At 37.3% G+C, this 25,837-nt stretch overlaps 1 protein-coding gene across 2 annotated transcripts in view; it reads right to left on the minus strand.

Annotated features, from left to right (window-relative positions):
• txnrd1.S (thioredoxin reductase 1 S homeolog) overlaps nucleotides 1–22,836 on the minus strand; it is a 37,910-nt gene extending 15,074 nt beyond the window's left edge. Inside the window, exons 1-11 of one of the 2 annotated variants that reach the window (NM_001352073.1) lie at nucleotides 22,628–22,836; nucleotides 22,367–22,541; nucleotides 16,481–16,659; nucleotides 15,106–15,166; nucleotides 10,240–10,349; nucleotides 7,411–7,533; nucleotides 5,335–5,407; nucleotides 4,238–4,357; nucleotides 2,542–2,684; nucleotides 2,275–2,390; nucleotides 714–939 (exon numbers count right to left, since the gene is read on the minus strand). In NM_001352073.1, the coding sequence (NP_001339002.1) occupies nucleotides 714–939; nucleotides 2,275–2,390; nucleotides 2,542–2,684; nucleotides 4,238–4,357; nucleotides 5,335–5,407; nucleotides 7,411–7,533; nucleotides 10,240–10,349; nucleotides 15,106–15,166; nucleotides 16,481–16,659; nucleotides 22,367–22,445 (1,230 nt within the window). In that variant the 5' untranslated portion in view covers nucleotides 22,446–22,541; nucleotides 22,628–22,836. Of the gene's footprint in view, nucleotides 1–713; nucleotides 940–2,274; nucleotides 2,391–2,541; nucleotides 2,685–4,237; nucleotides 4,358–5,334; nucleotides 5,408–7,410; nucleotides 7,534–10,239; nucleotides 10,350–13,998; nucleotides 14,232–15,105; nucleotides 15,167–16,480; nucleotides 16,660–22,366; nucleotides 22,542–22,627 lie in introns of those variants that run through there. The other variant, NM_001352074.1, reaches the window with a different exon arrangement.
• Between the last annotated feature and the right edge of the window lie 3,001 nt (nucleotides 22,837–25,837).

The following is a 25,837-nucleotide window of genomic DNA, read 5'->3' on the forward strand; positions in this document are numbered from 1 at the left end:
GTCACATGACTGGGTGCAGCTAGGAAACTATAAATAAATATCCATAGCTTATGCCTTTAACAATCATATTGATCATCATCAGCTATGCAGGCAATTAATTTATCAGGCTGAATGAATGAATGATAAAACTGCATTATGTCTGCCCTGATTGTACAGCTTTATCTGCACAATCCCTTAATTGCATAGCTTCAAAGGTTGATTCTGAAAGCAACCCACTTACATCTCTTAGATTATGCTGGATATTTACATAATATTTTACCCAAAACTATACAGTCAGCAATGATATTAATATACAGTAGAACCCCCATTTTAAGTTTTTTTTTTAAAATCTAGGAAAATGTAAAATCAGGGACATGTATTATGTATAATATATAGGTGGGACCACAAAACAACAATGTAAAATGAGGAAAAACTTAAAATCATGGGATGTAAAATTGAGATTCTACTGTATATAGTTCCATATCTTTTATTCAGTCACCTTCAGCAGCAATTTAGCGGTCAGCAAATTATTGTATAAAATATGCTTACCTACTTATATTGTCTGTATGTAGGGTTGCCTTCCTATTTATTTAACTTTTTTCCCTATTAATAACATTTGGATCAACCATCATTTTTACCAGCCAGGCCGGTAAAATACCGGCCAGGTGGCAACCCTATCTGTATGTAAAATCTATACAATTTAACTGAAAAGATTTATATAGTGGAGGGAATACCTTAGCTGGCACAAATTGTTTGATGAATTTCACTCCGTGCTCTTCCATGTATTCGCCAATTTTGTTGGCCATTTGCTGATCAAAACCTCTTAAGAGAATGGAACGCACCATAACGGTAACGTCTAGACCAAGTCCTGCCAAAAACCCAGCACATTCCAAGGCAACGTAGGATGCTCCAACCACCAGAGTCTTCCCCGGACAGTAAGGAAGCGAGAAGAGGTCATCACTGGAAAAGGAATAATAATAAAACAGTTCTTTAGCTTAGAAATCAACTGTAATCAAATTTGAATTGATTTGATCAATAGAGAGGAAGGTATGGAACTGGAGCCTCAGTCCTTCTATACTGTTAAGTCACAGTCAATTCAGTTGCAATTTGAAAAGAATAAAATATTTTTTTGGATTTCATCTACTACATCACTTTTGCTTACTAATAACTGGTGCCACTAAAGACTGTATACTACTTGACTAAGAATTCACTTCACAAAATCTCACAAATTGGGATACTGTAAATATAACTGTATAAGGGTCACACTTTGAAAAATGTGTTCAGTCTGCTGTATATAAAAAGACTGTTATAATTGCAAGAAAAATAAGAAAAAAGAGATACCAATTTGTAGTAATTTGTGAAAATTATAATTGCAAGAAAAATAAGAAAAAAGAGATACCAATTTGTAGTAATTTGCGAAAATTATTGAACACTGAGGGGCAAATTTATCATATATATCAAGCTGGTGAATCCGAAAGGATTTCCTACATAGCAACACTATCCTGACTGTTAGGAACATTTTAATGAACTGACACATTTGCTGTAATGTGTTCAACGGCTATGAACATTTTAGACAGCATTCAGCATTATGTAAGAGCTCAGCAGGGGAACACCCCTCTGAATCTTTCATCTCAGTCATACATTTTAACCAGGGATTAAGGATTCTGTCAATTATTTTTCTGTGCTGGAACAAAACATTTTGGGGCAGAAATTAAAATATTTAATCTGAAATGCCAGATTTTTTTCTAACCAGTTCAGTAAAAAATATCGAAACATGATAAATTGTATTCACACAAATTAAAGGAACAGTGTGAAAATAAAAACTGGGTAAATAGATAAATGTTTCTAATATAGTTAGTTAGCCAAAAATGTAATGTATAAAGGCTGAGGAACACAGAACACATTTTCAGCTCTCTAACTCTGAGTTAGTCAGCGACTATAAGAGGGGCCACATGGGACATAACTGTTCAGTGAGTTTGCAATTGATCCTCAGCATTCAGCTCAAATTCAAAAGCAACAGTTATGACCCATGTGCCCCCCATCAAGTCACTGATTGGTTACTGCCTGGTAAACAATCCATGGATACCAAGAGCTGCAAAGCAGGAAGTATCCAGTCACTCCAGCCTTTATACGTTACATTTTTGGCTAACTAACTATAGTAGAAACATTGTTTATTTTGCACAGTCTATCTATTTATCCAGTTTTTCTTTTTACACTTTCTTTTTGAACAATTCCTTTAAGTGTCCTACTGTTAGACAGCAAAAATGTTATACTTTCAAACTGTTCTCTTTGTACCTTGTAATGCAGTATTCTTTGTCTCCGGGAATACCTAAGTATCGTGGCCGTTCACCAGTGGCAATGAGAAATTTTTCTGCTGTAAAGTATTTCTCTTTTCCTCTACTATTTGTTGACTTTAAAAAAGGAGAAAAAAAATATATTAAAATTGTTCTGAATTTGAAATTAGCCCTGCTATTTAATTAAGTAGTTCCAAGATTATATGTTTGATCTATTACTATTACTGTATCTGCTGTGCTGATTATTATGCAATTGTTCTCGCCCTACCTTGATTGTATGTGGTCCTACAAATTCTCCATAGCCATTTTCATACTTCACATTGTTTTCCATTAGGGCGACTCTGTAGTTAAAATTTAGAGAACCAATATAGTTCTGAACAGAATCTGTCATTGTTTCCCAGTTGTGCTGTACTGTTGGCACACAATAAATAGAAAGTTAATTTGTTTTACATTCATAAAACTGAACATCAGTAAAGTTGAAGGCTTTTGCAGGATTATGATAATTGCAGTTTAACAACTACGAAAAAGGCTGAATGTAGGAAACCCTCAGTTACATCAACCAAGTATGAGCATGCCAATAAAATAGCACTTGCGGACACAAATGTGTTCACCTAGCAGTACATAAACTATAATATTTTATATTTTAATTAGCTCCCATCATGTATGATTATGTCACATAATGCAGTAAGAGTTTCTTTGTTTCAATTCCACAGAAATTATATAAGGGATTGAAACTTGAAGCTGACTTGGAAAATGATTAGACTGCTAGGAGAACTCTGGCCCTGATGCAATATGTTCAGAACATACACTTGTTCATGGCATAAGAATGTGTCACTTTAACACGTTGCATAGCAATTCCATTGTATTTTATGAGATTTAATATGTGATCTCTCCTAATTATGGGCAGCAGACTTTTGAATAAATTGAGGTTGGTTATTTTCATAGAAAATCTTGGTCAGGTTTATCCTAATTTGTCTAAATGTCAGCGCTTAGGTGAAAAGTCGCTAGGCCCAAAATCATATGGTTTCTCTGACACACAGCTTTTTGATTTACATTTTGAAGTTCAGAACATGCAGGTAATAACAAGGGTCATATGAGCAAATGCTCAAATACCCTAATTCCATACAGTGTAATAAAGAAACACATTGCCATTAATGAAAAAGGGAACATGGTGCCCACTAACAAACTTCCAATAGCATAAGTGCCTCTCAGTAATATACAGTACATTGCTGACTGTACGTAGTTAAATAATAATGATAGCAACAATAACAATGTAATGCTTTTTTTTAAATTATGAAACATAGTTAATTAGTTGGGATACAAATAAAATATATAAATATATAATTGTGTGTTGTAATTCATGTTTTTTGTTATACTTTACTTTTTAAATAAAATGTTTATTAATACCATATCTGAGCTAAGGGGATGTAAGGCTCCTCTCTGGTATTAAATTCATCTCTACCCAACATAATGCTATTGTTTTGAAAATGGCAATTATATCCATGTGATTCCAATAAAGATGACCTGAGCTTGCATATCAAAAAGTTCTCACACAACTGTTCATTGCCTACAACAGGAACAAACAAGAGTGTAAATAAGTTTGTAACAGGTCCCCTCATGGCTGGTAGGCGGATAGCTGTTTACCATTATAAGGCTTATTTAGATTCTCTCTGCAAAAGGCAAGAACAGTTTTCTGTGCTCATGTGTATGTGTCTTCACCTGAATACGTCCTAAATCCACGTATTTGGAAGATAAATCGACTATTCTGGGACAATTATTTCTCTTTCATGTCATTGTTTCACTGTTAATTGTCCCCAAATAGAAATCCTTTTTCTTATATTACCCTATTTAGAATTTAAATGATTAGGGTTTCTCTTTTAATCTTTTAGCCACAGATATATATACAATGAGATGCAATCTGGAAAAAACTAAATTGCCTATAAAATGGTCATATCAATACATACTATTGTCTTCTATCTGCCATCCATATTTCTGAGAATCTTTCAAAGCCTGTCTTAGCAAAGCCGCCTGATGCATTAGCTTCTTGGGAATGCAGCCTACGTTTACACAGGTTCCTCCAAGACCTGATAAAAACAAATTCACAATATTAAAAGCAATACAGACAGTAATGATACAATTAAACAGGGTATTTATTCATCTGGCTTAAAAATAAAAAAAAAAGATGATATAAAGGTGATACCTTTATTGGCTAACTAAGATAATCATAGCAAGCTTTCAGAACATTTTAGTTCCTTTTTTCAAGCTGAATATCACTTCCTATCTTTGTCAGGAAGATGGTGACTGAAGAATGAAGATGATTTTGTTCACTATGAAGTGTATAATGGATGGAAGGCTGCTATATTGTCCCTATTTGTGAATACTGAAATGTATTACTATCCATTTTGCATTGTCCCTCTCAGTACTAATTTATAATGCACAGTGCAGATGTTTATGCTGCAGATTTATTACTAAAGAAAACTCTTGAAAATTTGGATATAGTAAGCATTTTTCTATTTGCCCTATCCAACCATCTATTCTGTTTAGCTATACATTCTATCTATCTACTGTATCTATCTATCTATCTATCATCAATATATATATATATATATATATATATATATATATATATATATATATATATATATATATATATATATATATATATATATATATATATATATATATATATATATATCATCTTTGAACACCATTTATTACATTACCACCAGAGCATTTTTGGCAAGGGAGGCCTGGAAGGGAATGTTATATGTACCTTTGTTTCCAGGCAAGGATAGACCTTGGAACAAGGAATCTCACTGGTCAGCAGAGAAGTTACTAAGGGGATTGGTTTAGGAAGTGTCTCTAAATGGACCTAAAGATTTTTTAACATATCTCATATTTTAATATTTTTTATCTGCTTTGCCATATGCAGCCCCCATTACCAAATATAACTGTCAAACCAGACACTGATCCTATAAATTCTCCATATTTAGTTCTATACAAACATCAATAAACTTTAGAAGGTGGTGGGTGTAGCTTGTAAGTTCTTGCAGTAACATACCCCATCTTGTGCCAAGGGGTGATGGAGTCACAAAGTCTAGTACCAGCACTTTCTTGCCATACTTTGCAGCCTCCTGTGGAGGGAACAACAAGAACTGTAAGATTATGGTAAATCCACAGCACATTTTCTGTTTTGTTGTAATGTTGAGCTGATGTATTCTTGCCACTTGCCAGTCTTACCCAAGCGATATAATCTCAAGCATAGTATGCAAAGTTACACTCTCAAATATAGTTGTAAGACCAGTGGAGAAACAAGAAGCAATAGAAAATTTGAAGGGGCCCCGTGGGGATTACCTTGCGCCACTCTGCTGGTTGCGCCCCCTCCCCTGTTGGATGATTGTAAAGGCGAACAAATCAATTTGAAGGAGAAGAGTGGCGGGGAGGGGGGATTTTATTACTAAGACATTGAGGAAGAAATATTGCTCAAATACAATTGCCAACTAAGATGTTTTCATTTGTAATTTCCTGATAGGCTTGGGGAAGGGACTTTCATATGTTTTTTAGGAGCTTCTGGATGATATTGCCAGACTACTCAGTTGCTCTTTACTAACTGGGTAGCTTAATGGCTTAGCCTGTAGCTAAAACACCAGCCTAACAGACTGATATGTGGTAGGGAAAAACATTTTGGGGAATGGATCTGTATAGGCCATCCATGGGAATCGAATATTGACCTAGGGCCAAATCATCTGATCTTTTAGTTGTATGAAGATTTAAGACTACCAGGGGCAATTCTTTACCTCTTGCTGCCTGAGGCGACTCCTGCAATGCAGGGTGGGAGGGGCACATGGCTAGTGCAGAGAGCACCATGTCACTCTCTGCACTAGAAGAGCCAAATTTCCAGTTTAATAACTGGAAATACATCTATTAAATTTACCAGGAGTGTCTTTTTGCCGCCACTGGAAACTTGGGGCTGCTGCTGCCTGAGGCAAGTTTCTCAACTCACCTCATGCCAACAGAACCCCTGAAGACTACATTCTATATTGGCTAGCCACAGACATTATTATAGCGACTCCTCTAGTTTTATAATCTCTTGGCAAAAGTAAATAGGTTTTCATGGTCTAATGGCAAATAGAAAGACCCATAAATCTGTATTATATAGCCTTGATGCAGGAGGGACAAACTCTGCATACTCTATAGTCTATACAGAGAAAACTTAGTGGCTCTATAAGCCTGTATACTATGTGGCAGATTTACCAAAGGGCGAAGTGGTTGTCGCTATCGACAATTCGCCAGAAATCTCATCCACAGGGACATCACCAATTTACTAACAAGCGTAGATGACAATCCGCTAGTGAAAGAGACCATCGCTAGCATAGTTTTGTGCCTTATAGCCAAGCGCATTTTCGCTCAGGTGAACGGTTGTTACTCCGCAACTTCACTAAAGTGTGAATTTTACAGAACATTACCTCCTTCACCACCAGGCAAACTGATAAGATGAAGCTACATCCTCCTCAAACTTATGTCAGTGACATCATATCCTATATGCCGGAAATTTATAAAAGTTGTAAAAAAGTCGTCTTTTCAATTTTTACAGTGGGTTTGCCTTCAAAAGTCCTAACTATTAAAGATTTTTGTGCGAACATTGCTTTTCCAACCATATGAGGGGCATGCCACATTTGTTTGAGGGTGGGCCCATGTCTAGTACATTAGAGGATCTCTTTTGACTTTTTTTTAGCTTCCTTGGACATTTGTAATAATAAGTGGCCACTTTAAGCATTTGCACCTTTAATAAAGACGTCCATAAGACTTTTATGTACCCACCCTATTCAAATTGACCTAAGCGTAAGAGTACTAATGAAGTTTCGCTAGGCAGAAATGAATGCTAGCAAAAATTTTGCTATGAAATGCTCACACTGCCGAAGTAACGCTAGCAAAACGTCACCAGCGTTCGGCTGCCGAGATGAAACTTTGCATTTTAGTGAATGAGCGTAGATGTAGCGAATTTGTGACTGGCGAAGTGGCGCCAAGTGTGATGGAGCGTTTGTTGGAAACAATTTGCACTTGTGAATTTGCCCCTATGTATTCAATATTTTTTTCATTTAATAAATTGCAATAAATTAGTTGGCTATCTATTTACCTTAGAAGCAGCTAGCCCTCCTGATCCACCACCAATAACTATAAGGTCATAGTCATATGTGATTTGGTCGGGATTATCTTCTTTAGTTTCTAGAAGTTTCTGAAACATGTTTTCTTTAGACAACTAGAATAGAAATAGGGGAAGCAGGCCACAAAACGATGAAATCAAAATATGAATGCAATGCTAGTGATTAATATAATATCATTTAATCTTATAAGAAGAATAAATCATTTTATGTCAGAAAATTCTACAGTATCATCTGACTCATATAACTTCCGGTATCCTATGTATTTTTACAAGTCGACGTGGGATGGGTATTTCATAAAAAGTTCCAACTATGCAAATAACATTCTGACACTGATAAACATCCCAAAGGCATAATTTTAGGTGTGGCCTTAATTTCCAAGAATATTGGGTATTAGGATGTTGGCACAACAACTCGGATATACTGTGCTGATTTACGCTCCAGTCCTGAGATTAGGTATGCAATGTGCTTTCTTTATAGGACAGAGTCTTAAATAATTAATGTTTTAAATTTTTACATTTACAAAATAGTTAAAGATGAAGGTAAATTAATACCTGTTATGTAAAATATTGGAACAGGTCTTAGTACCTAATAATAATAATAATATAGACAGGCATATTAGATATATGGCTTTATAAGACTTCTTCTTGTCTTTGTACATTTCATGGTTTTGGTTTCAACTAATGTAAAACAATAAACAAACAAATCAACTGAAAAAATACAAGTAATAGGGAGCAATGATCAAAATAAAAGTTTACGTTATGAGGAATTTTTAAAAATGAATTATTATCGAGTCCCCATACATTAGTTGGTCACAGGGGTGAACTTGTTGCCTTTTTCTGCGTTATCACCTGTGCTTTATAAAAAGGTTGGAGTGTGGGAAGAGAATCATCAATAATGACTCCTGTCAGCAGAGGAGGTGAGTATCTTATTTATTGTGGCTTAAATCGTTTGGCTTTTTGTTCAGCAGCTCTAAAAGTTGGAAATATGTTTGCTAGGGTCCAATTTGCCCTAGCAACCAGGCAGTGGTTTGAATGACAGATTAATAGGAGAGGGTCTGATAAGTAATAAAAAGTAAAAATAGCAGTGCAATTGTAGCCTCAAAGAAAAAAAGATTTGGTTGCTGGAGTCAGACCCCCCAACAACCTAAAAGCATTTTAAATTGCAAGTTAAGAATTAAAAATAAAGACCAATGAAAATCTGCACATGATGGGACATTCCACAGACTACGTGTAGATGAACTATTTAACTATACATGAATAAATGTATGTTTAATAAAAAAATGAATAAATGTTTGATTCAAGCTAACTGCATAATCTTACTAACTCATGCAAAAAAAACCTTTAAATCATGGGCGTGACATGTACATTATACTAACTGAGAATAGAGATAATTGCCACCTTTTAAATTGGTTTAAGGTCAGCAACTGTCACAGATCTTTTGTGTATATTAATTGCAGATACTGTATATGGTATGTCACTAAAATCCCTCAAACAGGTTACATTACAGGTATGGGACCTGTTATCCAAAATGCTGTGGACCTGTTATCCAAAATACTCTGGATAATGAATATTTCCATAATTTGGATCTTTATACCTTAAAGCTGGCCACAGACGCAAAGATCGTACGAATCCTCGAACTATCGGACTTCCCCATCTCCCGACCTGCCACTAACCATTCCGATCAAATAAAGTACAAAAGAACAGATCAGCCAATGTTCTGCCTCTGACAGCAATCGTTCGAAAGTTATGTCCGACAAAAGCTAGTGACAGTCTCCCACTAAAAATCATATGATCGGCAATACATGCAGAGATATTACCCGCAGCCGACAGAAATCTTTTAACCTGTCCGATCGACCAAACGACCGAACTCCGCCGGACGAAAAATGTCGGGACTCCACACACACGGTCCGAAAATCGTACAAATCCTCGATTCGTTCGATCAAATCTTTGGGACTATGGCCATCTTAAGTCTACTAGAAAATCATGTAAACTTTAATTAAACCAAATAAGCTGCTTTTGCTTCCAATAAGGATTAATTATTTCTTAGTTTGGATCAAGTACAAGGAACTGTTTTATTATTAAAGAGAAAAAGGAAATCATTGTCAAAAATACTTTTATTTCAATTATTTAATTATACTAGAGACTATAGGATTTTCTGGATAACGGATCCCATACCTATACTATGTACTCTACATCAATTCAATATTTTAGCTACAAGGATATATTTTTCTATAAAATGTAATTAAAGGACTATCATGAAAACGGAACGTTAATACAACCTTTGTCTGATGGAAGTTATCCCACCAGAGAACTCCTGTGTGATTGAACTGTGATTTCTTTCTTACAGTGGTGTTTATTGCTGTTATTAATTGTAAAGCAATAAGGTTACAACTGTGCTATTTGTCATAGTTGTTGATGCCAATCTAAATGCCAATTGGGCTAGCTGAAGAACTAGCAGTCTTCCTTGAAGGTAGATGAACATGTTCCCTCTAATTCCTTCTTGGCTATGTGGGCAAAAAAATTATTTTGTGCTACCATTTTCAACTTGTGTATACAGCGTGCTCGTGTCAGAATTAATAGAGAATTTACATTGTATTAGACCAAGCATTAAGCTCAGTTCTATGTACGCAGCAAATTTATCAGAAGAAACTACCACTAGTAGAAGTAGAAATGTTACAAGAGACCAAAATGACTGATGTTCTTATTTCTGGTTATGAAAAAAAATCTCGACAGCCTACTTTAGAGTGAAAACTTCTGCCATAAAAAGATTAATATGGACACCTAACAGAGAGCATATCTTACCTTTAAAATGTCCTCATAGCTTCCTATATGCTTCTCCTTCACAAAAACACTGGGTAAAGATGACTCCATGGTTTGCTCGTACAGCAGTTCTTCCAGCTGGTTGCCGTTGTCTGTGAAATCAAACAGAGATCTCTCCATTTATAAACTAACATGCTAGGAGTTGCCAGAAGAGGTGGAGAATTTCATTTTTCAATTATTACAACGCTCACTTCCTATAAATCATGACTCCTCAATGAATGGCACAATACCAGGTTTTCATAAAACATGTGAGCAACAATGACGTCCCACTTTCTCAAGGTATAGTACTCATCTCTAGATGATACAGAAAAATATCCCACATGACTCTTCCACTGTATAGAGCACTTGTAAGGCCCCATCTAGAATATGCCGTACAGTTTTGGTCTCCATCACTAAAACAGGACATTATTGTATTAGAGAGGGTACAGAGAAGGGCAACTAAGCTGGTAAAAGGTATTGAAAATCTTAGCTATGAGGAAAGACTGGCCAAATTGGAGATGTTCACGCTGGAGAAGAGGCGCTTAAGGGGTGATATGATGACTATGTATAAATATATAAGGGGATCATATAATAATCTCTCTAATGCTTTATTTACCAGTAGGTTCTCCCAGCTGACACGAGGTCTCCCATTCCGATTAGAAGAAAAGAGGTTCCGCCTAACTATTCGGAAGGGGTTTTTTACAGTGAGAGCTGTGAAGATGTGGAATTCTCTCCCTGAATCAGTTGTACAGGCTGATACATTAGATAGCTTTAAGAAGGGGTTGGATGGCTTTTTAGCAAGTAAGGGAATAGAGGGTTATGGGAAATAGCTCATAGTCCAAGTTGATCCAGGGACTAGTCCGATTGCCATTTTGGAGTCAGGAAGGAATTTTCCCCCCTCTAAGGCAAATTGGAGAGGCTTCAGATGGGTTTTTTTGCCTTCCTCTGGATCAACTGGCAGATAGGTAGTTAATAATAAAAAAAAAAAAAAAAAAAGGTTGAACTCGATGGACATGTGTCTTTTTTCAACCTTACTTACTATGTTACTATGTTACTATGTTACTATGTGACTCCAGTTAGATACATGTTTTGGCAGAACTGGTGCTATATTTTGGGAGATATCGTGAAGGATGATTAGAATCCAGTCTCTTGTTCAACAAAGTAATAAGAGGAAGCTTGCATTATTTATAGGAAAGGTATAGTCAAAGGGGAAGTACAAGAATTAAGTGTTTCAGCAGATTACATTAAGAATTCTTGCTCCTTAGCATTGTCTCACTTTAATCAGTCCATATAAGTTGCACATTCCCACTGTGCTTGGCCATGCTAATTTTTAAGTACATAATGGTGATGCTACAATAACATAACCATACCTATACTTGGTTTGCCTGCTGTTTATCTAACTAAGGGGCACTCTATAGACCCAGTGCCTATGCCCACCCAAAACCAGCTGTTTTACACAATTGTAAACGATTTTAGCTACCACCTGCAGAAACACTCCTATGGTATAGATAAGTGTAACCATATTTGATGGACAAGAAGAGTTACTATCATGCTTATGAGTAGGTCTACACATGTTGCCTACTAACAAGGCTGAAGCTAGAAAACCATTAGCCCCAGCACAAAATGTCATACAGGATCCCCTACTAACCAGACATACATACTGCTGTTTATAATCCTTGTCAAACTCTTGTCCTAAGTTTTCCACCTGCCCGGATCATTTACTTAGTATCTCCTAGATTCTGCCTAATTGATAACCAGGGCTTGTTGAGATTAAATTGTGCATAAAGAAATATTTCAAAGAAATACTTTTGGGTAGGCATATTAGGTAAAGATCTGCTTATATGGTGACCTGTATATATAAGAAGGTTTGACCTTGCATGGCCAGATTTCCAGCTGGCCTTAATTTAAAATAAATCTGCTTCTTTGCAATCCACTACAAATGACTAGCACATTGTAAAATAGAAATACGTCCTATTATTAGTCCAATTGTTATGTTTCTATATATGGGATTGTTTAACGGCTACCATATTTATTTATTATTTATTTATTTCTACAACATTTTTGTATTTTAGAAGGTATTTAGTAACACAAGACTTACTACCTTCATATACCATATATACTCGAGTATAAGCCGAGTTTTTCAGCATCCAAAATGTGCTGAAAAAGTCTACCTCGGCTTATACTTGGGTCAGTGGGCAGTAGCTGAGATTGCAGTCACTTTTAATCATTCCTATACCAACAGTTCACTTGGGGAGAGACTGCAATATCCCACAATGCCCTCTGTTGGTTATATGAAAGAATAACAGTGCGCCCTCTGTTGGTTATATGAAAGAATAACAGTGACTGCAATATCACACAGCACCCTCTGTTGGTTATATGAAAGAAAAACAGTGACTGCAATATCACACAGCGCCCTCTGTTGGTTATATGAAAGAATAACAGTGACTGTAATATCACACAGTGCCCTCTGTTGGTTAAATGAAAGATTAACAGTGACTGCAATATCACACAGCGCCCTCTGTTGGTTATATTAAAGAATAACAGTGACTGCAATATCACACAGCGCCCTCTGTTGGTTATATGAAAGAATAACAGTGACTGCAATATCACACAGTGCCCTCTGTTGGTTAAATGAAAGATTAACAGTGACTGCAATATCACACAGCGCCCTCTGTTGGTTATATGAAAGAATAACAGTGACTGCAATATCACACAGTGCCCTCTGTTGGTTAAATGAAAGATTAACAGTGACTGCAATATCACACAGCGCCCTCTGTTGGTTATATTAAAGAATAACAGTGACTGCAATATCACACAACGCCCTCTGTTGGTTATATGAAAGAATAACAATGACTGCAATATCACACAGTGCCCTCTGTTGGTTAAATGAAAGATTAACAGTGACTGCAATATCACACAGCGCCCTCTGTTGGTTATATGAAAGAATAACAGTGACTGCAATATCACACAGTGCCCTCTGTTGGTTATATTAAAGAATAACAGTGACTGCAATATCACACAGCGCCCTCTGTTGGTTATATGAAGGATTAACAGTGATGGCAATATCACACAGCGCCCTCTGTTGGTTATACGAAAGATTAACAGTGATGGCAATATCACACAGCACCCTCTGCACATGGTAGTGGGACAGTGGGACAATGCACACAGTAATCCGTTTGGCAATTCTCTGTCACCATCAACTTTGCAAAGAAGTCCAGTTGATCGCTGGGGGGGTGCTTTGGCAGAATGTGCGCTGCTGGGAGACAGGGCTGTAGTTGTGTCTAGGCTTATACTAGAGTCAATAAGTTTTCCCAGTTTTCGTAGGTAAAATTAGGTACCTCGGCTTATACTCGGGTCGGCTTATACTTGAGTATATACGGTACCTTCCATGGTTTTAGTTTTTTTTACCAGTCATTTTAGAAAAAGTCTAAAGCCATATTTGCTCTGGTTTTAATACTCCAAATAGAATCCCCTGCACAATTGAGGCAAAGTGCATGGGGGGTCTGAGAATTTCTGTATGATCAATTGCTGTGCCATTAACAAAATTAAGGTTGCTCAATCATATGAAAAATCTGGGCCATGTCTAGAAAATCCTACTAGAGGGCTGTTTGCCTTTAACCTAAATGCAATCCATTTGTGATCAGCACGGCAGAGCGATTTGCATTTACTAAAGGTGGGTCTGATTTTTCAAATGATTGAGTTACCTTATGCTATAATAATGACTAAGGGCAAGTAAGGGTATAAAACTTCTGTACTACCTACCTGTATATGTCTTTTTTTCTAAAATAAATGAACAGTGTAACAGACTATTGTGCTTGTTATCAAGTACAGATTTTAAAATGTGTAGCACAATTCTCTTTCAACAAAAGGCATGTGTCTGTGCAACCTCACCTATTTACCTCACTATAATTACATCCCTCACACGGAACTTGATTAATAAATGACACCTGCTCACCTTAGTAAGTTGTTCAGCATGACATAGCAAAATGTAAATGAATGTTTCCTTGTTCTTATAATGTAAAAAGGGAATTTCAAATGCAATTAATTCCTGATGAACAAGTTTTTCTTCTCTTAAAACAATTCCTTAACTTATAACCATCAATTTCTTATTCTAAATTGGGCATTTCATTTCTTAACCATGATAACAGGCTTCTCTTGTGGATTCACCTGAAATCTGTGATGGAATTAGACATAGGGAGCACCAGGAAATGTAGGAAGTCCATGGTCTTCAGTTTTAGATAAAAATATTTAAGTCACAAAAGTTTACACACAAACAGCAAAGATAAAGCCATTGTCATCCCAGAGATGTCTCCTTTCATGTATTTGGGCTGAACTCAGCTTCATCTCTGCTGTGTGTGGCTGATCGGATTCAAATCAATGGAGCAGGGGGCACTGAGCAAATCTGCTTCTCTTAGCCTGCAAAAATACACAGGCTGAGAGCAGCTGAGCCCTTCATCATGTGTGGTCAAAACCTAAAACTGTTCGGGCAATAAATCTCAGCAATGACAATGTGATCTAATACAATAACGTATTGTTTGTCATTTTATGGTATTATCTAACTAAGGGGCACTCTATAGACCCAGGGCCTATGCCCACCCAAAACCAGCTGTTTTACACAATTGTAAAAGATTTTAGCTGCCACCTGCAGAAACACTCCTATGGTATAGGTAAATGTAACCATACTTGATGGACAAGAAGACTAACTATCATGCTTATGAGTAGGTCTACATATGTTGCCAACTAACAAGGCTGAAGCTAGGAAACAATTGGCCCCAGCACAAAATGTCATACAGGACCCCCTACTAACCAGACATACATAACCTCCATGGTGCCAAGAACACTAACTTTTAAAAAGAAAAGAAGTCTTACCTAATTGGTCTAGCTCTACTGTCAGATATGTAATTCCCATTTTGTCAAAATGATCCTTTACCTGTACAAAGAAAACAAACAAAACCATTGATGTGTCCTTCTTACACAGCATGCTTATTTCCAAAAACGCATTTGTTAGCATTGTAGCCAGTGTCAGACTGGCCCACTGGAATTCCAGGGAAACACCCAGTGGGCCCAAGTATCAGCAGGCCCATTTGCTTCTTACCATTTGGCTTGTTTCATGGTCATTACCTACTTCTGTATGAGAATAAAGATAAAATACTAGATTATAGAATAGAAAAAAGGAGACTTTGAGAATAGGGGTTGAATGAGGAAAGGAACAGTAGAAACAGTTTGGAGAATGGGCCTATGGTCTAAAGTTTTTTGGTGGGCCCCTGGCATCCACAGTATTTATATAACTAATACACCTTTATGTCAGCACTGAATAAATATGTAAACAAGTGCAAGATGGTTTTAATTTAGCATAAACAGGGGAAAAGGAATGGAGCAATACAGCTTTAAGTCATCTTCTTCCTCTTTTTAGAAATAGCCATGCTGGGTCTGACTTGAAGACTGTAGACTGGGAAAACAAACCAGGTCTTCTGGCCTACTGGTCAGATTCTATAGGTATGAGAACTTGTGCACACACCAACAAACTTGCACTTTGTCTAAGCTTTGCCCACATTCACCCTAAAACCACACATTAATTCATTTTACACCTGTCCAGAAAACCCCTGTGCAAAGAAGTGATAAATAGCTAATTATTTACTCACTCTCCCTCAATCTTACTGAAGTATTCTTCTACAAAGTTCTGTTCCACTAAAGTTTGTAGGTATCTTCATATTTCCCCTCACCTGTAAATTACAGATTTGTTTGGTGGCAAGCATGGCCCTAGAGTAAGAAAGTTGTTTTTAAGACCCACTTTCACCTGTTCCTGTAATATTATTAAATCAGCAAGGATTGATCCAGGGAGATAACTTGCTAGAAGCAATTTGTTAATTGGGGGTTGGTTAATAATTCTTTAGACCAGCAAAACAGGTTTTTGCTATAGACTAAAGATTTCAAGTAACACAAATCTTGTTCCACTTTTTCCACTCTTTAAGAACTCATGCACACCACAGACAACTACTATACATTATTTTTTCCCTTTATATTTGTCTATTGAAAATGTAAGGAGATTATGCCTTTTAATGCCCCTCATCTTTTTCCAAGAAGATGTTACAGGCTAAGGCTGAGTACTAATCTTGCCTAAGCTGACATTCAGAAGCTGACATTCACAATCTTCCTTATCGTGTCTCATTGCCCTCCACAATTGATCCAGACAAACGTAGCAAGGCTCGTAAACAGAATGTTTAAAAGGCTCAAAAAAAAGTACTTTGGCACAGCTGTCGACTGATGTCTTGCTGAAGATCACAACATCACTGGAACAGATGTATTCCTCAATTTCGATTTTAAGGCCACTTTTCTCCTTGCTTGTTCTCCATCCATTGTCATCATTTTCATTAGTTTTAAGTTTGGTTATTTCTGGTGATTTTCCGCACTGATCTTCTAAAGCTGAACAGGAAACACAGTTATATAATTAGAAATATTTTTGTAGTAAGCCAGCTGTTGCCGCAAACAGCTGTTCATAAAGAAACTGTTCAAGTAGATGAGTGTGGAGTCAAACAGAGAGAGCCATGGCATCCACCCAAGGGGCAGTTTAAACATTGCTAATGCCACTGCGGGACTTGGCTTTCTCATTTTACTAGTTTAACGTGAAACGCTACTAAAAAAAATAAGTAACATACCGTATCCTAGACTTTTATAAGTTATAATGACATTTTTTTTAAAAAATCCCTAGCATGCCATTTTAAGACACATTTTTTTTAAACAACTACAAAAAAACACCATATTCTTGGTGGAGACATTTAGGATCTTGCCTGCTTTCCCCTATGGAAGTACACAGCAATACACTTTGTTAAAACACTCCTTAGTAAGCTGGGCCAGACGTTTTAAGGGCCACGGTAGCACAGAAAATAAATGTGTTATTGCCAGGAAATTGAGCACTAAGCCTGATATATCAGGGATTTAAAAACAAAATGTCCTTTTAAAGGGTCTATTTATGTGTGTGTATGTAAAAATTCTGCATGTATACCTTTTCTCCGTATTAAGTTTTATTTTGAATAAAACTTAGTGCTCCAAAATATTTTCCTTTTTACAACTTAATCAAATATTTTAGTGAAGTCAAGAATGTTAGTATATTTTGCCTATATATATATATATATATATATATATATATATATATATATATATATATATATATATATATATATATATATATATATATATATATATAAAAACATAAAAGTGTCCTACTTATATGCAATCATATTTCACCAAAAACGATACCACCCTAAACCAGGCCAAGCCCCTTTTGTCTTATTTGACTACTAAATTAAATTTAAACTGTATTTTATGAATTATACATTTATAAAAAATAAACCAAATTCATTATTTATCAATGACTTTTAGCTGTAAAAATATATTTTAACTCATCTGTTTTAATATTCCACTTGCAAAAGTATTGTAGAGCCATAAGATGGCCAGAAACTGTCTAGGTTATAGCAAATCTGACTGAAGAAATGCCAGATACCAATGCAATCTGGCCATAATCATGTATGGGCAAATTACATAGACATATACTTATTGCTACGCCTCGTGATAAGGTATCAGCAATGTACAGTAAGGTTGCAAAGTCTGTCTTTATGGTTAATTATAAATCATTCAGCAGAAGTTACTCATACTGGATGAAACAAGAATAAAATAACAATTTCAGAATCCAGGTCAAAATAAGCCTATAATAAATGAGCAATTAGGTTTACCCTTGTAAAGCTCTGGCAAAGCTGCAATAAGCAATAAAATGTAAGGATGATACATACATAATAACAACCTTGCAATAAGCTATATAAATAATACTATCAAATAATTCTAAACTGGTTAGTAGTGTACAGTCACGCAAGTCCAGTTCATATTGTAATATGATCATTATCATAGATGACAATAGTGAAAAAATTAAAAATACATCTAAAAAAACTATAATAATTTTCCCTGATAAACCACTGATTTTGTTATTAAGAAAACACAGGATTCCTTCCCTACACTTGGCAACTCATAAGTAATTATGCGCTATCAGTAAACTTTTACACATAAATATTTATCTCTTTATGAGATTCATTTTTTTAATGTTCGGATTGTTTTTGGCTAAATGTTTTAGGGGATTTGTAATAAACTGGCAAACCAGTTATATTTTAACAGGTATGGGACCTGTTATCCAGAAGATAAGGAATCTTTCGGTAATTTGTATCACCTGTGGTGAGTTTATCAACTCATCTCATTGGTTCAGAGCCCCTGCCTGTATTATACATTCTAAATCGGCCTGGCACCCTAGGCAACCCGGCCGGCCTCCCCACTCCTCCCACGTGCGAGTGCACATGCCCGGATTGGCCCACAACTTGAGCATGCGCAGGACGGGGAAAGAGTGGGGAAAGAGGTGAGAGCGAAGGAGGGGAGGGGACGCAGGGGAGGAGAGCGACGGAGGGGAAGGGGGGTGAGAGCGACAGAGGGGAAGGGGGCAGAGCGACAGAGGGGAGAGGAAGGGGGGGAGAGCGGCGGAGGGGAGAGCTGCGAAAATGAACTAGGGGTAGGCAGAAGACAGTTTAAGAGGTACCTGCCCAGCACCCCCTGTCGTTGCACCCTAGGCAGGTGCCTCTTCTGCCTACCCCTAGTTCTGGCCTGATCACAGCTATCACCTCTGCATAATTGCTGCCACTATAATATGGAATACAATGATGCAAGCATCACTAAAGACAGAGATACACAGTAAAACAACTCTGTGTGACCAAAGAACTGTGGCCAAGGACTTTGAACAAAAAGATATTAGTCTGACTAATCTGAGCAAGGTACAAGAGCAGCAGATGTATGTTTAATGGATGCAAGCACTGCATGAGGGCTTTCATGAATATGCACACAGGAGTGTAACACATAATTGCTAGAAAGGACAACAATTTCAAAGAAGTTCATGTGGAGAAAAAAAAGGCAAAAAAAACATACAATGGAAGCCATGATGGAGTTGCACTTACATGCATTATATAGGGCAGGGCTGTCCAACTGGCAGCGACACCCCCTTATATGGCCCTCCACATCAAGGTCTGCCTGCTGTGTCTGTTTACCATATGTAAGATTTAAAAGGTATCACTACAGAGATTGACTGGCCCCTGCATTGTTTAAACCTCAAATTCACACTGCAATCCCCTGTATTGTTCACACCTGTGATCCCCCTGTATTGTTCACACTTGTGACACCTCTATTGTTTATATTCTAAAACCCCAGTACTGTTCACACCTGAGACCCAGACTGAAACTGCCCACATTGTTCACCTGTTCACACTTTATTCAAAATGCTAATGGGGCACCAGCACTGTGTCACTGTATGTAGTACATATTAAGACTGGTCCTGATTTCTGTCTCCTGCTCTTTTCTGCCTTCCCTATGCTCCCTGTGTGTGTCATACTTTGGTATTTGTTCTGGGGGTTTGTTAGCAATTGAGAATTATTGTTAGTGGCCCCTAAGGTGTTTAATCATATGCAGGGGTATTGTATTATACACAGGGGAGGAGGAGGCATATGGATTTATGGGTATGCCTTATATGACTTCGCTTTTTCACATGAGTGACATCCTTGCCAGGGCAGGCAAAAGGCAGTTTGGCACCCTAGGCAAGAGCTTCAATCAGTGCCCCCTGTCATGTATTACCATTTCCCTCCTTACCATGATGGTTTTTAAATAAAGAGAGCAAGAAAGTGTAAAACATTTTTTAATTTATTTTACTGCCCCCTGTACCTGTACCAGCAAGCCCAGCAGCCATCCATAATACACCCCACCCATACCTGTGCAAGTAAGCTCAGCAACCATTCATTATACAGCCCTCCAGCAGCCATCATATTGCCCCCAATATTTACCTGTGCCAGCAGCAGCCAAAAATAAATCTGATCACATCATATTGCCCCCAAGTATTTATGTACCTGTGCCAGTGCCCAGCAGCAACAGCAAACATATGGCCCCAAATCTGTACCTGGCTGTACCAGCAGGAAGCTTCACACTTTACAGTAATAGAAAGAATGTCTTCAGTTCAGTGCAACTGTGCAAGGCTGAGAGCAGCGAGCAGCCCCCCAGCTCTCTGCCTCTCTCTCTGTCATCCAAAACATCAGTGATGTCATTGACGCTTGTACGCACATCGCACTGCACAGAAGGAGCTATTACTTGCCAGCAAGAGGGAGAAGATGAAGGAGATGAATTCCACCCAACTGGGTGACCAAAATTACTGAAACAAATTATTAAATAAACGCTTGAAAAAAACGGGAAAAAAAATCCCCTTAAAAGTTGCCTATTCTGCCTACCCCTATTCCAGTCCCTGATCCCTGCAGCGAGCACCAACCATTTGGTTTTTTGGTGTGCTATTTATGTGGACATGGTCTTACGGTAACATGGGTGTGGTTTAAAGTGGGTGTGGTCTAAAACAGGGAGTGGCTAACACTGGCTTCCATTATCGGCCCTCCACCATGTAGATTAGAAAAATTCTGGCCCTCGGTACCATAGAAGTTGGACAGCACTGATATAGGGCATAGTGTCACTACTGAGTCACTGCTGATTTGACCATATAAAGGCATGAGGCTGTGGGCTGACTATGACTATAGACTATGAGGTACATTCTGACACAAGGGGGTCATTTACTATATGTAGGGCAGGGTGTGATGTGTAAATATAAGGCACACTCAGCCATTAATTCATTATGTACAAGCCCATGCGTTTTGGAAAGGGGGGGGGGGATTTGTGCCACCAGTTCTGGGAGTTGGCAAGCATATCTGGCCAGTGGTTTCAGATGTGTTTAGCTACACAATCCAATTTTGTGTAAAGATTAAGCTCATAAGCACCTGGACCTTAACTCCATAGAGAGAGCTAGTGATACTCAGAAACAATGTATTATGATGCCAAGACAGGGCAACATCATTTACAAAAGCATATATATTCACAAGAATTGAAGCCCAAGAGATCACATAATCTTGCATTTTAAATTACTAGGGCAGAGGTTTAACTAGATGTCCATAGCCCACATTGCAAAATTTGGTAACAAATACATATCCAAATAATCACCATTTATTAATCAAATCCACTCTAGCCATTTATTTTTTATTAATTGCTCAACCCGCAGTCCCGGATTGTTACTGAAATGTCCTGACTTTCTCTCTGATCTCCTGCACTGAACAGCCAGAAAAAGATACAAAGTTTCAAACTTAATTGGCTTTTGGCAGAGAGCCCAGAATATGTGCAGGTGCACTTAGATACATTTGTAACAATTTAAGATAAGCAAAGAAACAATTGTAACAATTCAAGATAAACAGGTCTCTTGGGAAAACGGTGACTTGCAACTTAAAGGGCGATTCACCTTCATTAGCAAAACTGAAATCACACATAAACAACACAGAAATGTGTTCAAACTTTCATAACCTGCCACATTTTGTAAAATGAATATGGTAATTAGGGGGTGTGGCCAGAAAATGGGCATGGTCACAAAATTTTCATGCACCAAATGTTTTTGTCCCTCTTTCTGTTTCCAAAATGTTGGCAGGCATGGTCAAACCGAAAACCTTATTATACCATTTAGATCCAAAGGGCTCAGGGTAAATGTTTTGTTTGGGGAGGATTTCAATGGGGCAACATAAAATTATATATGAATATAAATGAGTTTGTTTCTTGAAAAAGCCAAGCCTTCCTAAATCTGTACACCATGCTGACATTGTCTTTAGGGTCATAAATGACATAGGGGTTAAATAGACAGGCAATGCACATTAAATAAATGATTGGATTAAATCAAACAGCCTTAATGAATATGATTAGCATTATGGGTTACAAATTCAAAACAGTTTTGTGCCTTCTAATTTGCTGCTTTTTTTAAATGAAGTATCAGCATTCTAGTACTGTTGTATGCAGGAGTAGGTAAAATAAAGCACGACATGGTTCTCTGAGAGTCTATGGCTTTGTATTGTACGCATTCAAATAAATTGCTAATGTGATCATTTACAGTGAATTCAGTAAATTCCATCCTGGTTATAGTGCAGTCTACCCAAGGAATAACACTATGTATCATTATAGATTAAATGTGTTTTCTGTAAGATATTTAGCTCACAGCAAAACAGTGTATCCTATCATCCTTTATGATGGATCTATACCTGCTTTGTAGAGCCGCATGCTCTTGACTTGAGTCTGATCGACAAATACAGCTTTCCCTTTCTTCACAGAATTGCCCATTGTGAAGCTCTGGAACCATTATCCCCAGCAGTTGCACAGTGAAGCCAGGAGCTCTCCTTTATATTCTCTTATCAGCACCTGCTTAGTTAACCTTAGCTACCACAATGACAAAGCAAAAAAAACATAAGGCAATGGCTTTCACCTTTTCCTTCCTTTACAAACCACTAATTAAACCTTTGTACCTGAAACTGATGCACATCTATATTTCAGCCCTGTAGATAGACCAATTGCATGATTATGTTATCAAAAGAATAATATCCCTAGTAACACAGCACTGGGAAAAGACCATCAACACAGGCAACACAAGGTGGATTATTTCCTGTATCATTGTTACATGGTGTTCAGCTACAGTCCCTTTGTTGTAGGTTAAAAGAAAAGCAATTCATCAATGGTTGGTGTGATTGCTTTATATTTGTAGAGAGCAGCCTCTGCTGGTCCTAGCAGATTGTTGCACCATAAGAAGATAAACCATGTGTTTTGGATGTGGCTTGGTAATTAAGCATAAAGTCCTAGAGCAGCAGCATTACTTGGACAGCAGGATTAACTGGGAAATAGTTTACATTTTTACCCAACCATGATTGTAAATTTGGGGAAAAGTTTCAAACATCTTGAAAGCTCAGCGTGCCATCTTTTGTAATGGCACAAGACAAGATAGTAACAACCCTGTGAACAGCAGAATATAATCTTCCATCAAAATACTAAAACTAAACTAAATATATTAATAACACTAATGGTTGTGCTACTGTCATAAAGTAAACTGATTTTTGATTTCAATATTTTTATGTGAGCAACTTTCCGGCTGAGCCTAAAAAGAAGTTTTATCACATGGAAATGAGTGGAATCAATTCATTATATGTACCCTTTCTGAAATAATTAAGCTCTAAAAGTCCTAGCAAAATAATGGTTCCTGTCATTAATCTTAGTGGAACTGTACCTGCTTTGTGGAGTCGCAGGTTGGATGACCAACCCGTACTTAACTGATTGGCACATAGGCTCATCATGACTGGGGTGGGCAATAACCTTATACACCTGCCAGAGTTGTAAACCATACTTTAAAAGACAATTAAACCACTATTCACTATGGGTAACCTATTTGCCTTCAATGAAACTCAGGGATTCTGCTCAGCAGGGTCAAAACATATCAAATGTATCAACTAAATGTATCAATTTAGAACAGCTAAAGAGTCAGCAACCCCCAGAGGTGCTTTAGAAGGTGAAAAAATAAACTTTACACTTCAATATTAGAAAAACAGTAACACATAGAAAGTAATTGGAAAAGGTCTTTCTTTCTGGTGATCTATGGGAAACCAACTGAACAGAAAATTTTAGGATCTAGCTACATGACCTTTTAACAAGGTTCATAAAACATGTGATTGACCAATCACATTCTTTTTATCTTACACTTCTACGTGATCTACCTAAGCCTTGTGTCAGTGCACATAGTAATATCATCTGCCTAATTCTGTATACCTATAATTGTTTTCGAGGGCCACACACCTATAAAAGATGATGACATCTCTCCAGATTTTCAGTTATTTGACACCTCCAGAAAGAAACACCAAAAGCTGCTTTTCCAGCAGAATTCTCCAACACAGAATGACACTCTGTGATTCACTTCTGGGTGTGTGTTATTATACATGGCTTCGGGTCTTCCTTAAGTAGACTACTACCCATTTTCACAACATTTTCACAACAGATATTGCAAATAATATAATTTCAGGATTTGGAATTAAAATTTGGATTTTAGCAATGACTCTCCTGTCATGTGTAAGTAAGCTTAAAGGAGAACTAAAGCTTAGCTAAATAAGTAGGCTAGAAATGTTGTACATTATGTTTTGGGCGTCTGTACCACCCCAAGGCAATCACAGTCCTTTAGCAGGGAAGATCTATGCCTCCAAATATGCCCCAGTAGCTCCCCATCTTCTTTTTTGTTGATTCACTGCACATGCTCTGAGCTTAGGTACCAACATACAATATACAGTACACATAGAATATAAATGTCACGGTATAAGGCTGATCAGACTTGTAGCATCAGTTTATATAACAGGCTAACCTCATTTTCTGCTTGATAATTTGCAACGACCCCTAAGATTAGATGCTCAACAGCTATTCAGAGCCCACAGAGCATGTGTGTCGCAGACACTTTCCAAGATGGTGACCCCCTGTGACAAGTCCTGAATCATTGCTGCTATTGAGAAGCTAAAACTTTAGGCTGGTGCAATAAATTCAGTATATAAAATATGGCATTTTTAGTCAAATTCATTTTTAGCGTTAAATTCTCCTTTAAATGTGATGAGTTGCAGGAGCCTGGAATATAAGAAACACATATTCAACCAATGTATATTGTGTATGGGAAAAAAGAAAGAAAATCAGAAAACTGTCTCAGGAGGTGCGACAGAATTTTGTATATTTTAAAGCATGGACAATCTTAAGTCTACAAGTCCATCTCTAGAGAAATAATGTCCCTGTGTCCACCATACAAAATGTTACATTTGAGGTCCATTGCACTAAAGCCAATCTCCCTGGACATTGATGCAGAAGAAAACATTCTTGGTGATGGTGAAAGAACATTCATGAATGTCAAGTTGACTTTCAGCATGAAATACAGTACAACAGTTTCAACTTGAACTGTTCATTACCAACTCAGTGAAATGGGAATCTATGGTAGGAAACACAGAAGATCTGGATGCAGACAGAGAAACCAAAGATAGCATCTAAATGTTGGGCCAGAGAAAATGAGGACATGAAAGAAAAGAACACCATACCTACAGTCAAACATGGAGGAGGATTTCTGATACTTTGGGGTTGCTTTGCTGCCCCTGGAACTGGGTGGCTTGTGCATGGCATTGTAAAATGAGATTCAGCACTGCACAATATGTTCTTGTTCAGATATTATATATGATATGTTATACATTTCCATTTGCTGATTGAGCAAATGGCAGAACAAATGGCAAAGTTGCACCAGTGCAGTTACTCATTGCAATCAATGAGATCTTTCATTTTTTTTCTTGTCCAAATATAGTTCGAATCCGAGGAACCTTAGGTCACTCCCAAAGTCCAGCGTTAACTCAGGTTCTCCTCCACCTGCTAGAAAATTCTTCCAAGTAAAAAGTCGCTGTATTCCTCCAAATAAAATTCGGGGAGGGAGAGTAACAGAAAAAAAGTTATATAGTTATATACGTCTGGTGAGTGGTTTGTGCTACTGGTACAATTCATCTTAGAACTGTAGTTAGAGCTGGCACATCCAGCTCTGTTTAAAAGTTACATAACCAGTTTGTGCGCACAGGGTGGAAAGTTAGCAGTAAGGGCTGCATGTATTAACTGTGTGGTCACCAAGTTACCCTTTAATGAAATTTTTCACAAAAAAAAAAAAATCTTATTTTTTTATTTTT

The sequence above is a fragment of the Xenopus laevis genome, chromosome 3S (genome assembly GCF_017654675.1).
Source record: "Xenopus laevis strain J_2021 chromosome 3S, Xenopus_laevis_v10.1, whole genome shotgun sequence".
Classification (NCBI taxonomy): domain Eukaryota; kingdom Metazoa; phylum Chordata; class Amphibia; order Anura; family Pipidae; genus Xenopus; species Xenopus laevis.